This window comes from Nipponia nippon, unplaced genomic scaffold, assembly GCF_047370975.1.
Source record: "Nipponia nippon isolate SJK-2023a ecotype South Korea unplaced genomic scaffold, ASM4737097v1 scaffold_2, whole genome shotgun sequence".
NCBI lineage: Eukaryota > Metazoa > Chordata > Aves > Pelecaniformes > Threskiornithidae > Nipponia > Nipponia nippon.
In genome coordinates, this window is record NW_028262336.1 from 116,612,118 (window position 1) to 116,631,007 (window position 18,890).

The following is an 18,890-nucleotide window of genomic DNA, read 5'->3' on the forward strand; positions in this document are numbered from 1 at the left end:
CGAAGGGGCCGAAGGCGAGCGCTTCCCTGCCGCGGCTGTCTGGAGGATACGGCCCCTCTGGTTCGGGCTGTTCGGGAGCACAGGTACGCACAGCTCCGCTCAGGCGGCTGCACGCTGCCAAGCGCAGGTGAGACGGTGCCACCGCGGCGGGCGAGCCACCGGCCCGGCCGCTGAGCGCCAGCTCCGCTGCGGCGAGGCGCTGCGGGCCCGGCGGCGGGAGCCGGGGCGGGGGAGGATCGGCTCGGAGCCGGCGGGCCCGGGCGGGAGCCGGAGGGGGCGGCGGGACGGCGAGGGCGGCGCGGAGGGCGCACCGCAGCCCCGCAGGGGAGGCGAGCGGAGCCCGCCGCCCTCCCACCTCCCGCCCCTTCCCGCCGGCCGGGCACAGCCGCGCCGGCTGACGCGCCGCAAACTTTCCTGCCCCCGTGCCGGGCTGCGCCTCGCCTCCGGCGCGGCGGGCGGCGGCTCCCGGGGCGGCGGCACCGGTTGACTTAGGCACCCCGCGCCGGGCTCGGCGGGGCGCGGAGGGAGGCGGTGCTCCGCGCTGCCCTCCCGCCGCCGGGGGACGCGGCGCCGTGAGGAGAAGGACCGGCAGTGCCGCGCTCTGGCCGGTTCCGCGCTGCTTGCGCGGCGCCCTGAGGGAGCCGCTGCGCGACCGGGCGCCTCAGCCGCGGGACACCATGAGCCAGGCGCAGCCCTACGCCCCGCGCAAGAGCAGCTCCCCGGCGGCCGGCGCCCGGCGGAACGACAGCCAGGACTACCTGCTGCTCGACGCGGAGCCGTGCGAGGAGAGCGCCCTGCCGCCCTACGCCTTCTACCCCGTGTGAGTCCCTCCCTCCCTGGCTGCCTCCCTGCGGGGAGAGGCGGCGGCGGGACAGGTGCTGCCGGGCGGGGGGGCCGCCGCCCGCCCGGCTGGGGCAGAGCCCGTGGCGGGGCGCGCTGGTGGGCGGCCGCGGCGGGGACCTGGCCGCCTTTCCTCCTCTTCCCGGTGGAGGAGCGGGGTCGTTGTGCTCGCGAAGGGCGGAGGGGCGGCGGTGGCTCCCCGTGCCCGGCGGGCAGAGGGCTCCTCCGAGGCGCGGACCGCGGTACCGGCCCCGGGTGAGGGCGGCGAGGACGGCTTCGGTTCGCTGGGGATGCAGAGCGGTGCCGGCGACCTCGGTTTTACTTAAAACTAGCGGTATCTAACGGGTTTAACATAGTTACAGAAATTTTAGCTCCTACGGTCAGTTGCTCCCACAGAGAGAGCGCACGTTACAGGCGTGTTCATAAGCCCATAATCCTTTCATTACTGCATTTTGTCAAAACCATGTAGCCTCGTGTAATTTCATTCTCTAAGTTTTGCCAGGTAGTTATAATTTAAAGTCAGGTGTAAGAGCATATGCAATAAAAACTAAATGAAACATAAATTATAAAGGTTCCAGGAACTGCAATTTTTAACGTCCAGGTCAGTTGACATTCAGTGTTGACAGCGTCCCTCTGGTTATGTGTTGCCGGCATGACTGCTGTAATTGCCGCTTGTTAATGCTTCTGAGGAGAAGCTATCCCACAGAGGGGGAAAATGGGTATTAAGCAATGCAAGGTGAGTCCTGAAATCTCAGATGATTACCTGAAGATGTGTACTTTCTTTTGTACAAATTTTATTTTATTGCTTAACTGGTAAATTTCAGTTATCAACCTCTCCTAATTTTTGCTGTTTATTTCTGAGCAATTTACCAGCCACTTGCCAACTACCTGGATATAGGAAAGGAATAACAGCAACGAAACTGGCAACACTCACAGTGTTTTATTATTTATAAACTCAGCGAAGAACAACCAGAGTTTTCAGAATTCACTGCTGTGTTGCTATTCCTAAGTGTCTTTGTAGAGTACTAATTCAGTATGCTCATGTAGCTATAAGAGCATACATTATTGCACATTGGACTTAAACCCCATCTCAAAATATGTGAATGCATCTGTCTAATGAATGCTTTCTGAAGAAAAAACTCATGATGGTTGGTTCAGAGGTTGGTTCTGACTAGTGAACTTCAGCTTTGAACTAATATGGCAATTCTGAAGTTCATTTGCTGTGTACTCATTCAGAATGATCATGCAGCTATGAGAGGATATGTCTTGCGTAAGTGATTCAAAGCATCTTGTAAAACAAAATCTGCAGGCTGTGGGGTACTTATATTTTCACTTTGGCTGTATAAGCCTGTGCTAGCAGCTCTTGGTCCAGCACACAAGTGTGGAGATGCCTCTTAGCATCTCACAGTGGCTATAATCAAGTTGCTTTGTAGAACTAGGGTAGCACTAAATGCAGGTATTTATCTCCAATTATGTCATGTCAAGGCCTTAGATGACTGATTCTGTGGCACAGGTAGGTCCAGGACCCCGGAGTCCCTCCCTGATGTAAGGTGTTTCCGTCAGTCTTTGAGAGAATAGACAGAAGCTACCTGATACCTGTGGTGTGTATAAATTTGAGGAATGTGTCCCTTCTCAAATTCATATAATTGCTACTAAAAAGGGTGCTTTAGTGGGCAGTGCTTGTTTTTTACATGCATGTTATGCACGGGGAAGCTGTCCTTTGGGGCTTCTCTGGATGTGGAAGGGAGCCAGTTCACAGGCACCCATTGACTCTGCCTACACGCAACCGCTGCAAGGTCTTCCTTGGCTGGCAGGGGTGAATGCAGTGAGTATAGGCTCCTCCAGGGTATCGTGATTACTAAGCACAGGCTTTGAATTTTCCTGCCTAAATTCCACCTATATCATGTTTTAGGTATGTTTTGCAGATCTGTCTTTTCAGCCAGAAGTCATTGGTTTTACTAGTGGCCTTCATATGGCGGAGAACATAATCAGATGGCCCACTTTTAGGATATAGTGTTTATAATTTTTGTTACGTATGCGCAGTAAGAATACTTTCCCCTACTTTATTTGAAAATCCTCAAACGACTAGTATTTCCTGATATTATTATGGTAGAGAGTATTATATGAATCTTACCTTGTATCTGTAGAGTCATAAAGTCTCTGGAAATCCTGAGGATACTGCTGATGAAGGGCATGTGTTACCGTGGCAGATAAATTATGTAAAATCAGTATTTCAAGTGTTGTGAATCTACTTGGACTCAGTGGGCGTGCCTTATCAAGTCTGTCCATACATGGTTTGTCAGTGTTTATTCTTTAGCTCCTTCTCCAGAAATGTGGCAGCTCAGGAAGCTGGTCGTGCTGTCAGGTGCCATATTTGTCCTTGAAGTCCTTGTATGAATCTTGGGTGACCATTTGATTGTAAGTCTAAACCATGGGGTTTGTGGGTTTATCCATTGAGATAGAGCTACATGTCCCTTGAGATCAAATGGTATGTCTGTGCTTAAATACAAACACAAGAAAATAACCCTCCAGATTACATCAGTTGGTGTATTAAAATGTTGTAACTAAAGCTACTTACATTTCACTTGGAGTATTTCTTGCTATATCCAATTGCTAAGGGTATTTTTTCCAAACTAACTGGAAAAAGATAGGCATCATTTGCACGTGCAAAAATGCCCCAAGAACATCTTGTGTGATGGTGATTAGTGCAGAACAGTAATGCGGAGTACAGCTGAGGCCCAAAAAAAGCTGAAGTGTACCTCCTTTTAAACATTACTGAGAGTGTAACACGCTGGTGTAATATGGCATGTGACTGTTGCTTGAAAAGTAGTCTGATACCACGGAATAGTTTTCCTTGAGCGATGATTTAGTGCTAATGCTGATGTTATTGCATGTGGTGTTTGTAGAACATGTTTTCCATGTGTTTTGTGACTGCCTTTCAGTGGTGTAGTGGCTGGATTCTAAAATAACCATTTTTAAGCGAACTATTTCTTGTATTTGTTGCTAAAGCCCTAATCCATCAAACTACTACTTTAATTCAGTGGTATTACTCCTGAGCCTTGATACACAGTCCCTTTATAGCAGCAAATAATTGTCTGTTTAATAAAAGACACTGAGTTTGCCTTTTTTTATTCTAGATGGTTTTTCAGATGATTCATTAATTGCAAAATAGCATGGTCACATTACAAATCAGAATAATTGTCAGTGATCAACCCAGCTGGCTTGATGTTGTGTCATTGAGTTCAGCAGCGCTGATTGGGTTATTCTGTTACGTTTAGGCTGAGGCAGGATAGTGTGCTTAAATATTACATCACCTGTAAATTGGGAAAATATTTGAAATGCTGACCTGTCGATGTTAACTGACTCTGCGAGTAGCAAGAAACCTGACAGACTTACTCATACATTTGAGGCTTTCTTTGAGTTTCAGCACTCATGCTTAACAATGTGCATCATATCGAATGAGTATGAATTCCGTACCACTCCTTCTGAAGAACAGCTTTACTGTGTCCGAGGTAGCTGCTGCCTTTGTCACAAACAAGACTTCAGCAAGGTACCTTGGGCTCAGCAGCCGTGCCAAGTAGGGTCACACAGTCTTTTGGCAGTCAGTGGACTGAAGACTCTTACCTTTATTTGTAGTACGGTGCAAAACAAAATTCTGGTGGGATTTTGTGCCGAAAAATCTTGCTTTTCAATTCAGAACCTTTGGTAGGAAAAACACATTTCAGGCTATCTGCAGAATTTGTAATTAAATGGTTTCTGTAATTAAATGGAGGCTACTTTTTAGAACTTTAATAATCGTATATTAGAAATTATATGCAAGTAAACTCTTTCTAGTGGTCGTCTTCCACTAGTTGTCAAATCTGGCCCCTAATGTATCAAAAAATACATTGTGACATACATGTCAGAAGATTGTCCCCTGAAATACAAAAATGTGGATACGTTTTTTTTTTTTTTCCCTCTTGTGCAAGTATTTCATTGGCAAAGAGCCTGGTTTTCTAGTACTTTAAAACAGGATGGAAAGTGCATTTTAAGGTCTAACCCCAAATCTGAGTGCTGATGTACAGTGGGATTTGAAAGTGATAGTACTTGTATGTAAACTCCCCTGCTGAAAAAATGTTACTGAAGAACAGATTGTCAGCGTACTAAGCTAGTGAGAATATACTAATTCAGTCAGACATCTGGTTATATTGCTTATTTATACTTTGAAATATTTTGCATTGTGAAAAATAAACATATTTTCTTATACATGTGAGGAAGGACAATTGTGCATTAAAGTGTCAGTTGTAAAGTAAATGAGGCACACAAATTATCAGATGAAAACAGGGGAAGAAAGGTTTCTGATGTGCATAACTGCCTTGAGGCGTAGATTATTCCTCAGCTTCTGTGGTTTTCAGATCAAGTCTTTCTCAGCACTGTCAAACCCAATGCGTACTTTAAAAACCTTTCTTTGTTAAATAATTTGTTTAATAATTTCTTTCCTGCCTGCAATATAATGGCTTCTGCTATTGGCATAACATCATTTTTGTCTCCAGCCTCAACTATCTTGATTGAAATGACCTGTAAAATTATCTTCCAGACTCTTCATTAGACATAATCTCTTCAGGGAGTACTGTGCAATGTGGCAGCTGTGTTTCAGATTGCTAGTCCCTTTGCTGAGATGCTATATCCTCTGAAAATACATTGCAGTAGTTTTGTTGACAGCAAAAGGTGGAAGAGTTAGTATGGAGGGGTGTAATTTCCCTTTTTTAGCCTAGTGGATGGAACACTTTCCTATGAATTAGGACTAATGGATCTACTTCCTACTGGGCAAAGGAAAAACATTCATGTCTGGATCTCTCATATTCTGAGTGACTGAATTTAATCCCTGAAGTCTTGGGTAAAAGAACATCACCATTATTACCAAGCCCCAGAAAATCCAGCTTTTAGTTCCCTCTACATTTCCTACAAGTATTTAGAAGAGAATGCTTCACTTTGAACTAAAGATACGCTTAATGTTGAGTTCTGCTTTTTTTCCCAAAGTACTTTTTTTTAAATCTAAATGAAGAGTAACAAATAAATATTTTGTTTTAAATCAAAAGGAAATACATTTATTTTGCTATTTCAGCCTGACAGCTTAATTAGTAAAAAAAAAAACCAATCATGTGGTCTGATGTTTCCTGCCTCATCAGAAATGAGGAAAAAAGAAACCATAACATAAGATGTTCAATAAAGGTTTCTTTCAAAAGAGCAGCAAAGCAGATCGACAATATTTATTTCACCTTGGAGATCTGAGGTCTGATGCTAGTGAGTACTGCTCTAGCTTACCCGTGCAGCTCGGTCCATGAAGTGCGCGATACTGGCCAGGGTTAGGTGCTGGTTTGGTGGTCTTCAACATGCTCTGCTCTGGCACATCCCTGGAGCAGACTCAGTATTCTGTACAGGGAGTTTTCTATCAGATCATTTTATACTTTGAAGCTGTTTGAAAAAACAGTGAGCTTATGCAGAAACTGGTACACAGCCTGAAAATTACCTCTCAAAGGTGAATTGAACCACATACGTTCGTTTTTGGTGAAGACCTGTGGGATTTGTTGGGTTTAGTTGTTAGGCACTTTTGTATTCACTGCATATGCTCACTAATTTAACAGTGAACTTCCTTTGGTCAGCTACATTACCTGAACAGTTTCCTATGCTAATACTTAATAATCGATTTTGCTTGTCCCATTGCAGTATTTCTGTAAGTTTATTTATACCCATTCTTAAGAAAAGGGTATATTTGTGGATCACTCTTACATGGTTACCGAACAAATGAAAGTCACCTCCCTGTGGGACCTCATTTTATTAAACTGGAAGCTTTCCATGTAAATATAAGCCATTTGTTAAATTTGCATGCGGAAGGTAGAGTGGTGATTAAGAAATGTGTGGGATATATATGGCATGCTTTTCACTGTAAATGTTAATAACAACTGTGTTCTTTGTCAAACACCCTCCCAGCAGCATTTGCCACCACAGAAGCTGAAGGTTATAATAACTGGCTACTTGAAGAATTCCTGCGAACTATCAGTATCCCCAAATAAAGGTGACTTGGCATGGTGGGTCTACCTCATCATGCTGTGTTTAGGCTTTCTAGCTCTGCAAACAGGCGCAAAAGAAAGTTTTGGCAGTTAAACTATATTCGTCAAATTCTTTATAACTTGGTTTCATACCTCAAACTGTGATGCAGTGCAAGGCAATGACTTAGCAAAGGGCTTCAATCTTAAAGTGCATGAGTCTTACATACATGTTTGTGCACCTACTTGTGAGTGTAGACACTCACACACAGAGCCTACTCAAAAGGAGGCTTAAAGGATTTACGTTGATAAGCAGTATTTAAATGTAAGTTTCAATAATTAAGTGTGGACAAACAGCTTAGCGATAATTAAATTACATGCAGTTTTCTCTGGAACGGCTTAACGTTTTTATCTTGCAGTAGAATGATTATTTGTTTAGCAGTGACAACTTAAATACATAATCATGTATGCTATTTTTCGCGAAATAGAAATTATGGAATATAATGTGAAGATGACTAAAGTCTGGGTTTATTTTCTATATCCATTTCCATACAACTACACTTTTTCATACCATTAGTATGATTGACAGCATAGCTCTATTGTCCCCATCCAACCTAATATATCTAAATAAATGTTTGTCGATATTAAAAAAGCAAACAAACACACAAACAAAAAAAAAAGCAGGCTTTGGCACTAGGAGTGAAATGGGAGATTGGGTACAAGATCCCCAAGTAAGTGGAGTAGAAGAGGAAATGCATATCAAGAACTGTCATTTTAGGTGTGTTCTCAAAGCGATGTGGGACGTGTGGATAGCTTGTTTTCTGCAAGAGTTGACTGTTATTTCCTTTTGCTTAAAAAAGTCACTAATTTGACCAAAATGGCAGTGTTGTGGATGTGGATTTGCTGGGTGAAACCTTTGTTGTGGATGGGCCAGTTTCTTTTAATGTGGAATAGTAGTGATGAAATAAAAATGACAGATAGTAATAATAATAGTAATCGTGAATCACCAAGAAGTAGATGTGATGCCCGCCTCCTCACTCAGGCATTCCTTCAGTAGTGTCCTTAGTCATACCGCTGTTAATGTTCTCCCTTATACCTCATTAATTAAAACCAAAACCAGCCTTGCCCACTGCCAGCTCAGAAGAACGTGACTGGAGTTCTTTTTTGCCCTTAGAAATTAATTAAATACTTTTTTTGATGTTAGTATTTACCTTAGTGGAGGTTAAAGAACTAAGGGTTTTTAAAAATTATATAGTATCTGTGAGGCCTTCCCATGCTGATAGAAAGAAGGATCATGAACCAAAAGATCACGATTGATGCAAATTGGATTTAAAAATACTCCAGAAAACAGAGTACAGATCACAAGGTCTGTATGATGCAGCTCTAGCAATTTTACAGAATATTCAGACTGGAGAATTTCCGTGAAACTTTGCTGCTTTGTTACCAAATCTTGAATGAAACAGTGCATCTCTTACAAAGGGCACTTCATGTTCTTTTGAGTTGAGTCCTGGTCTATTGAAGGTAGTGGGAGTTGGCTGGATAGCCGGGGTGTTTGGCAGGTTCATATTACAAATTGACCTTGGTTGTAAATGACCACCAGCAGCAGCCGCCCCTCCTGATTGTGTGCACAAATAGCTGATCCAAAAGACTTAGGCTTGGCGCTGTTGTGGTACGCTGATAGTTGTGCACAAGGCAGATTGTAATCCCTGAGCTGCACAGCAGACCTCATATATTTCTAATCAGGTGCTGGTTAATTGCTGCTAATAAGGGCAAACTACTATGGAGCCAGTTGAATTGTTACTTTGAAAAGAGAGGACCTTGATTTCACCATGACACATAGGGACCCACCACATTCAAGCAGGCAGCGTCTAACTCGGAGCTGGGCAGCAAGGGGCCTGAGACCGAGGAGGTGTTGAAAAGACTTGGCAGCCACAGGTGTCCTGGTTCCTCCTGAAACGTTATTTTTACGCATCCCGATCAGCTTAACTAGCAAATAGGTATGTGCCCAGTGGACTGACAGGGTGGACTACAGTGCTGGTCTGTTGCTTCCAACCTTCTGTCAGCACGGGTGTTAGTTCAAACGGACATTTGCTTGTGCTGATTTTCCTCTTGGCCCAGTCTGGGTTTCTCCTGTCGTGCACATTGACTGAATGTAGAAATGATGACTGATTGCTTAGAAGCCTTTCAAAAGGGAAGATTCTTCTTCTTCTCTAAGATTTTTGCCTGTGGCGTGCGTGTTTCAGCTGTTCTAGACATGATTTTTTTCCCCTTTTTTAGAACAGGTAGCCAGGTCAGACTGCTAAAGTTTGTTCGTCTTACTCTGTGTACACGTCTTAGGCCTGGCAAGTGGTAATAACCCAATACTTGGCACTTTTTTTAAGACTCTTGAAGTGCATTGCAAACAGACGCGTTGCACACAGTCCAGCTGTCAGCCTTCCAGCCGCTGGGTGCTTGGCAGCAGAGCGAGCGGTTCTTAAAACAGCAGTGTTTTAAATGACGGATCGCGTCAGTTAAACACCTCTACAGCAGCTGGCACAGCGCAGGAGGGCGTAGCAGCGGTACCGCCAGCGTGAATCCAGGAAATGCTTTTAACTGCGGTGCAGCTTGTGGGAGGATGCTTTGGAAACTGGCATCGCAAGGCTCAGAAGCTCTGTGCCATTGAGACTCGTGCCGTGAATGTCATGATTACCATTTCTCCGCTCATCATGGTGTGGGAAAGTGCTCTTCCTTCCTCACGAGCCCACAGACATGCCAAGTCACACGTAGCAGAAGCACACTCATGAGTGGGGGCTTGTGATGGGGATGGTGTTTGATATGTCTGATCACTTAGCAGTGGGCTCCTGCGTCCATCCCACATGAAACAGCTGAGCTCAAGAGAGCTGTGTGTTGACTTGCAAACCCCACCACACAGAGAGCTTAGTGCCGTGAAAGATCCAGATATTAGTTAAAATAGTGGATTGTAGGGTGTTTTTTGTCTAAGCATTTGCAGTATGTGCCAATGTTTACAGTCACATTCTGTGAGTGTCTAACCATGTTTAGTGATTTATGTGGGATCAGAACTGTTGTATTGATTTTTTTTGGGGGGGCTAATCCTTTCAGAAAACACAGTGAGCATCTCTGAGAACTGTTCCTAACCAACTGTTTTTCATGATTGAAGACTATAAACCAATTTTCCCTTTTGTTTTGCAATGCAATAATTGATTTACTATATTAGTTTGGTTCCACTCTGCTGATCTTTGTTTTTATGCATTATTTCCTTAAGCTAATTTAAAATTACTTTAAATTTTCAAGTGTTTTTTTTAATTTATTAATGAAATATCACATGTACTAGAAATTTCTAGTTTATTATCTGCACTTGCTAAGTTTGTTGGATTATACATGAGTTGAAGACATATTTCTTTTTTTTTTTCTTGCTGGATTTATTAATTTATCATTAACTGAAGTAAAGCATTCTCCCTTCAGGATCTTAAAACCTAAAACCACACAACATCAACATCACTGGAAGGTTTGGGCTGCAGTCCTTGTTAGTGTCCTGAGTCCCATGGAGGTCAGTGAGGGTGAGAATCTGTAACAGCCTCTTGCTGGCCAGGAAAGGCTGGGGAGTTACAGCAACACGGCAGATACTGTGGAGGAAGAACAGCTGTATCTTGAACTGACATCTAAGCAACAAATAAAACAAGCAAAAATTAGAGTGGGAGGGGAAGATAAGTTTCTGAAGAGATGGTCTATTCTATTTAAGACATTTTGTAGAGCACTGCTAACAAAAAAGTCAGCAGTAGCAGCATCTCTAGGAGGTCTGCAGAATTGACCATTGCCTGTGGTATGAAGCGGCAGAAGTTAATATTCTCCACTTTTCTTCAGAAAAGAATTTTGGAGGATTAAGTCAGAAAGCTATTTAATCATTTAGCAACATCTGATGTGAGCACACTGGTAGATAAACAGCAACTGATGTGACAGTGAAATTTCAGCACTGCTTTGTACGATAAAATAAGAATGATCTTACCTAACAAGTTGATATATAAAATATACACTGGGATTTCTTACCCCACAGCCACTTCCAGCCTAAAATCAGCAACAGCGTTAATACATAACAGGAAGGGAAACTTAAAAAAGAATCTAGTCAGGGATTCACAGAGACAGCAAGGCTAATGCCTCTAGTCTTACAGAGCTGTTGGAGGATATTTAATGACCTGAGGTTTCTATACTATTGATTTTTACATCAAATCTGAAAAACAGCAGAAATTTCCCTCGTTATCAGTGAGAGCATTGGTAATGCCTTAAAGGGAAAGAATATCCTTTGTGGATTAACCATCTTCTGTTCATGCAGGATTTGTGACGTGTCTCCATGAATCAATGAGGAAGGTGCTGGTACAGGGGTAGCTGCGCTGCTGGGCATCTGTGTGCCTTTTCTGACCTCTGGCTGTGACAAGACTGACTTACTCCCAGCATGCAAATTTTGATATCTCCAGAGGGTCAGAAAAATCGTGGAGGTACACAGCGAGGAGGAGGGGAAATAGGGGGACGCACTGAGGGGGATATGGTGCAGTTCCTGTCTGGATTTCCTTTTCATTGAAACTCGAGTAGGGGGTGGGATGGATGGTGCATGTCCAAGTATCACCCCAAAGACAGCATGCATGAATACAGGAGGCTTCAGGAACTTGGGAGCGCTCCTAGTGTTAGTAAAGTATAAGCAACTTCCAGTTGCTTCATGTTCCTGAGTTTTACTTCTCTTGGAAGTAGATTTCATGAGTCCTGAACTTCTAGGTCAGGTCTTTGGTATTGCATATTGTAGATCAAGCATAGTAGGATTGACAGAAACTCCACATCCATCCATGGTTTGTTTTTGAATCCTTTAGTAAAAATGTCAGGAACTTTACCATCTTCTTTTGCTTTTGAATTAAATGTGGGATTTGAGGTTGGAAGTTGGAAATCCTGCTGGTACCTGCTTTCATCTCTGTGGTGGTCTTCAGGCTTTTCCCTTAGTTGGAGACTGCTGCTGGGGTGGCAGGAATGGCAGCAAACGTAGGAGAGGCCGAGGGCTTTGTCTGAAATGAAGCATCCAGCCTGACCTCCTGGTCTGGACTCCTTTTATAATGCGTGAAAGAGACAGGCCCCTTCAGGGGCTAGTTCATCAGATCTGTTTCAGAACCGGGTGAATCAGCCGGTGCCTAAAATATTGTGGAAGGGCTGTTGATGAATAGCAAATCTATATTCCACAACACGTGCTGACATCAGTGGGATTTGTGTTCATATGCCCGTGGAGAATATTATCCTCATTCTTCAATATCCCTGAATATATATTTTGTCCTGTGTTTCACTGTGTTGTAGTGTATATCAGTGATTGATAATTTAAATATGGAAGACAAGATGATGTATTTGAGGAACAGACTATAGAAATGAAAAATATGTGATATACAGTGAAAACCGGCATGTAATTCTTTGATTAAGGCTAAATTCTGACAGATGTATTTATGGATGGATTTTCTGACCATTGGCTACTGAACTATACAAAATTTAGATGGACTAAATTTTTTTGAGAGAAAATTTCGAGACAATTAAGAGGGATATTTTGCATGTTAATCATCTCCACTGCATTAGTGAACAGAGGCAGGAAGAAGAGCATGATATATAGACCCTAACAGCTTTATCTTTTAACAAAAAGAATTTTGTTTCAAATCTTAAATTAAAATTTGAGCCAAGCAATTAGAGCTTAATCCTTCATTTTCATTAAAAGCTTCACTTACAATTTGCAAAAGTATTAAATCTGATTATTTTTTAAATAAATCATAATTATAGATTCCATAAGCATCACAAAAGATTTTGCAGTTGATCAGCAGGGATAAAGCAATATTGTTAGTAGTGAGGTAACTTTGTCTCAAAATAGCATGCAGGTTATTACCTCAGTTGTAAACAAGAGAACGTACCTCAGTTGTAAACAAGATTTTGCTTCGCAATTATTTAAAATTATAAAACATTAACTGCATAAAATTTGCATAAAGTTCACATAGAAAACAGGAGCATTTTCTGTTCAAGAATGAATGAAGGTCTTCATTTTCAATGTCTTGAAGACCTGAATGTTCACCCAAAATCATTTTCCTCCATTCACAAATTATTTACATGTATACAGGTTTTTGTTTTAAGTGGCTAGCAGCTGTTCCTGGAGTTTAAGGAAGGATCCTGCCCACTACTAATCACAGGGTAGCATGCCATTTTCTCCTGAAGGCTGAAAGACATCAAAGGTAGAAGTCTTATTCAGAGACATGAGGACAGCTTTGGAAAATCAGAACTGCATGAGAGATGCAGTAGCAAAATGTCTCTTCTCAGTGAGAGGTAATTTCTGAATATTTATTACTTTATCAGGAATAGTTTTTTTAAATATATCAATATTGTATTGGGAGATGGATAAATATATCAACGTTATACTGGGAGAGGAGGAACATTGTCTCAAATATGAATTACCAGCCAGACAGCTTCTGGACAGTGTCACAGTACGGATGGCTGTTTCTTATTTTAAGAAACATGGAGCAGGATTTGGAGTGTTGAATGCTGCCTGAAAATTCAAGTGCATCCTTCTTTGCAAGCTCACAGCTGGACTCAGCAGCAGGCTGCTGCTGCTCCTTGTCTCGTGAGGGGCTTGGGGATGGCTGAGTTGGGATCCTGCCTCTGTACCTGCTGGGGTTGTACTGCCCTACTGTGTGATGATAGGAAAGTCAAGATTGTTGCAGCTTTATCAGCATAATATCCCACCTGTTTGTACTAGGCAAGCATATTTTTCTGTGATGCTCCTTGGGCATGTTCATACTTAGCTATACTTAGAGTGTTTGTCCTGAACATAGGCAACGGGTTGTTAGTAGAATGTGTTCAGTGATACCCACTGCAGTATTTGCAGTAATGGGATGGTACAGTTCAGCAGTATAACCGGCCAGCCTTTGCCCTTAAGAATGATTTGAGACCTTCGGTTGTGAGGTGTGGGGTTTTAAACTTCTGAACTGTTAGCGTGAGTGTAGCAAGCTGTTATTTCATCACTTACTATCCTATGGGAGACTGAAAATTAGAGATCCCATTGAAGTTCTGAATAAGTTAGCATGATCCCATTTGGCACAACCAGGGAATCCCTTTATAGTCTTGGCTGAAGAGTAGGATCACCTTACCTCTTGCTCTGCTTAATAACCCCTGAGCTCAAGACTGAGACAGAAGGTGGAAGAGAACAAGAAAGCTTCATTGCTGCTAGGTGTACCTAAAAGTATCAGTTCTGAGAACGTAAGAGGCAGTAAATACCAAATTATGACTGCTAAATACCTTACAAAAAAAAGGCAAGGTGCTAAAAATGATGTAACTGGAAGGAATGTTTCAAAGGAATGTAGAAAGTTAGGGATGTACAAAATAAGAATTACTTTTTTGCCTCCTGTCTCCAATCATCAGTCAACATTTTCCTAAAAATGCAAGGTCGATTCCAGAAAACAGCAGAGCCAGCTGAAGCTGTGGTACATTCTTGTGCCCTGGAACTGGATGTTGCAGAGTGGGGGAGAGGGACTGTGAAACTATATTTTCATGACACTTTTCATATGCAGCATCTAGAGAAACGATATGTTGACTAGACTAGCTTTATATCCCAGAGATTATTTCTGCATGAGAGCATGACTCTCCGTTCCTCACTCTTCTACACTTACTGCTGCTCCAGAGAGTACATAGTATAACACTTACCAGAGGATCATGGGGGAAAAAAAAACCCTAAGTAAACAAAAATTTTAAGTGAAACTCTGCAAGTGCATGTTTTTTTCTTTTTTTTTTTCCCCCTCTCTTGTTCTGAGATGTAACTTCGTAGACTTGGCAAAACAGAACAATTTCGTTTTTCCAATAGAGAATATATATGAACACTGTTCCCTTCTTCCCAAGTCCTATGTAAAAGTGAAAGCTGAGTAAGTTTGGAATTTCTCTTTACATGAAACGTTACTGTTTTCTTATCTGTTTTCATAGCTAAAAAAATTACAATTTATTTTTTTTTGCCAAATAAGTCTTGACAACACTGTTCTCAGAAATGTTCACCATTTATATTTTGATCCAAAGTGTTTCAATATGTCTGAAATAAGAATATTTAGCTTTGGCTTGTTGAAGCCACCCTAAATCATACGTGAGTCAATTCGACACTAACTGCTTTTGTTTCCTCCCCAGCTGACCGTATAGAGGACAGTTTCAGCTCTCTGCTGAACTCTTCTTTCCCGTAATGCATACGTGATGTGACTCCCTTGGCAGGCAGCAGCATTCAGAGTGTATCTGTGTGTTTGTATTCGGCCGATGGTGTTCTCTCTTGGGAGACCAGCCCAGGCAAGGCGATTCTGACCAAAACTACAGTTCTGTCTCCCTTCATTAGGAAAATGTAGTTAATTGTTCTGTGGAGCTGATACAAAGTGGTACATTACAGATGTGCCATCTGAAAGCAACCATATGAATGCTTTCTTCTCCACAATATTAAAGTTTGGATCCAAGTAACACAACCTCCCCTTCACCCCTTCATTTTAATGTAGTTGGTTAAAATCTGGTAAGTGAAGTTAGACAGTTAGACGAGCAAGAAAATTCCTGTTGAAAGCTTTTGCTTTTCACAACCTGTATTCGCCACTGGATAAATTAAAAGGCCGCTTTGATTCTCATTCTCCTCGTTTAGTTTATTTCTCCAGCGGAAGAGTTTCTTTCCCTCCCAAAGAACTGACGCCATATGGGTCTTAACTCTGCTGGTGTACACGCGATTTTGGACTAAAAAATGCCTTACTTTGTTATTCTCTTTTGATTCACCGAATTCTCTAGATGTTAGTGTTAAGTGAGAAAGGCTGACGTTTCCATGTAAGTAAAAGTTTTAATTAAATGATAGTTCTTCTCTAGAGTATGTTGCAAACCCAGTATAATTTGATAAGTAGAACTAAGTAAGAACTGTTTTCGGTTGGTATTTACTGTTGCACCGCAATGTCAGCACTCCAGAATCTGCATTTGTGTGTCAGATTGAATAAATACCCCTTAGGAAGATTTCTTATTTCTTTATCTCACCATAGTGAGTTATTTAGCAGTAAGGTACGTTTGTGGGGTGTCAAAGACTGAGTTGCAAGACCTGTTTCAACTCGGGCAGAACAGAAATCTCAATCCACCATTGCTACCTCCCACAGAAGTGTCAGGAAGTTGGAACTGTTCTGTCTGTTCCTTGGGTTTCTTCTTGAAGATAAAGGTCTTAAGGTTTTCTCAGTGTATTTGAAACTTTTTTTTTCCACTGTGAATCTCTTGATTTCCATTTAGATCTAATAACGCTCTTTGTCAAGTGGTTGTAAAAGCCTCCTTGTGTTATTCTATTGTTATCACCTAACTGGACAGCTACAACAACTGATGATATTGCCATATATACTAGCTCAGGGATTTTTTCTGTTCTGTCAGATCAAAGGCAACACAGTGTTCAGTGGATGCCAGGGCTTTTGACTCTCTTGAGTGGTGTGGGGGGGTGGGGGGCAGAAGGTTCTTTAAATTTTACAAATGTCACAGGAAAATATTCTGCAATTATGAAGTAACAGCAACTGTTAAAGGTCTCATTTTATGTCTTTGATCTGTCACATCAAGTCTGTATTTTACATTGAGACATGTATTGGAATCGTTATTACATCTCAGGTCTGAGAAAGGCAAATGATCTTTTCCTGCTGGACTTGTGTGTGTGACTTGCCACCAATTCTGTTTTCACTAAAAGTGACCCTGAGGTCAGGATAGCAAGTACTTTATTTGTGCATAGCAGGGAAAAATAAACATTGTCATTGTTTCTTTATTCTTATAAAGTAATTACTTTTTAGTAACAGTAATTACAGTTATTAGAAGTAAACCAAAGTAATTACTTTTTCTACATTGTTTTCCCTTTTATGTAAGCACACATTGAAATGCTAAGCACTTCTGCAGTGACTCTTCTTTATCCTGAAGTTATATTACACTGATTTTTAGTGGAATTGTCGTTTTGGTTTTTGTTTTTTTTTTTTACAGAATGCGTATTCTTTCAACCTACTTTGCAGCAGATAGTAAGTAACATCTACAGAAATAACTCTGCTCCCTCCTTGTTTTCATGGAATTCAGTTTCATGCTTTTTATCTCTTTTTAGTTTTCTTCTGGGTAACACCACTCAGCTGTTCTTTTTGTTGAGTACCGCTTTGTTTTTTTAAGCACTTTTAAGGTAAATTTTATCATATTGTCTTGCCTCTTCCATTTAAGTAGCAATACATCACATTTACGTAATGAAAATGACTTCTTCCTAACATAGATGCAGGAAGAGTATAGATAGGCTCATTTCATTATTTTCGCACAAGCAGAGGAGGAAAAAAAGGTCTCCTATACTGGAACTAGAATTATTGCGGAAATCTTTATTTTATCCAAGAAGGAAAAATTGGGTTAGATTTATTGTTTTCTCTGAACTTGTTAAAAAATAGTGTTGCTAGTTAGTGTCAGCATTTCATCATTGGTTGAGTTACAAATGAAGCTTTTCTGGGAAATTTTCATTTTGTAGAAATACTTGGTTAGACCGACATTCACACTAGCTGATGGACACATTTCATTTTATTACAGAGTATAATGAATGAACAAATCGTTAAACATGTTAAGGTCCTTAATCAGTCAAATGTGACTGCTAGAATAATCATACCTGCTGCCTTTTTGGAATTCTATTTGATATATTATTGCATATCTGTTTTATGGGAAACACAGTTATCTCTAGGTTAATGGCTGTCATTAGTACAGTTATATCCTCTTCTGCTTTTTTGCAAAGCGCGGACAACTTGTTGTCCGTTCTTCCTCAGGTGCTGAGCAGAACACGTACATGCCGCTTCTGCAGAAGGGAGTTCTCTGTCACTACACCCTAGTCGCTCGTCTAATTCCAGCAGGGTCTCCTATTGCTATTTTCTTTTAAAAGACCTTTAGTGCTTTTTCCCTTACTCTAAGTAGTCCTGAGGTTGTTGGTTTTCATTTTCCTAATCAGTTGTTTACATGGCTTTCGTTTCGTATCAGTCCCTTTTATCCACAGTTGCATCCACTCATAACTTACCATATTAGTCTAGTTCTCCTTCAATCATGTGAGACATTTGGAGGATCCATGATGTTAAAGTCCATATTTTTCTCCCAACCTTATTTTATTGGCAATTTTCTTCAGTTCAGAGCCATCACCCATGATAGGTCAACATCAGTGAGAGACGTACAAAGGAGGATATCTGGAAAGATATTATATTTTAAAAAAGAATAGGTTCTGAATAACATTTCAGCATGAAGAAATCTGAATTTAGGGGCTAGACATAGAAATTGATGCTATTTGATGACATCTTAGGATTGTTATATTTCATATCTGCTGTTCTCTGAAAAAATCAGACACAATTATCGTCAATGGTAGTGATGAGTGGGTTAGATTGATTTCAGCTATATTTGATGTTAATAGTCAGATTTTCAAGAAACAGATAGAGACTGAATAGATCTCCTGAGGGTAAAAGAATTACTCAGTTTTTAGTTACAATCCAGAAGCTGACAAATATGATTAAAGCACAATTTATTCTTACGTTGGAGTGATAGTTCAGTGCTGACTGGAGGGCATGCTGATCTGCCGTAGCCCTGTTACAGGCTCGCTGGTTTGTGTCATACACTATAGGTTTTATGGGCAAACCATGCAGGTGTATTTCCCCTCATTCAATTAATATTTTTTTTTATTTTCTTCCACTCTTCTATCTTCACTTTCATTTGCATGTGGAAATATTGGGGTGATTTTAGTTGCTGTATTGTTTCCTGTCTAGAATTCATACTTTGCTACTTGATGGGTTTTTATTGTCAACACTGTGCTATAGAGGATAAGAATTACTCTACTGAGGATCTTAATTTTCGTTCATGTTTTTCTTAAAAGATGCCCAGTAGTCTCAGTTTAGGAAAAGCAATAAAAATGTGAATAGCTAAAATTAATAAAGGTTTACAAAAATAAAATGAAGGTATCTTAGACTTCGTACCTTTGGCAGCATTTCTCTGACCAAGTAA

General features: G+C 41.3%; 1 protein-coding gene across 1 annotated transcript in view; it reads left to right on the top strand.

The window, feature by feature from the left end:
• The first annotated feature begins 570 nt into the window (after positions 1–570).
• TRPC6 (transient receptor potential cation channel subfamily C member 6) overlaps positions 571–18,890 on the top strand; it is a 113,801-nt gene continuing 95,481 nt past the window's right edge. Inside the window, exon 1 of the mRNA XM_087756789.1 lies at positions 571–820. Coding sequence (XP_087612915.1) covers positions 678–820 — 143 coding nt within the window. The 5' untranslated portion in view covers positions 571–677. The remainder of the gene's footprint in view (positions 821–18,890) is intronic.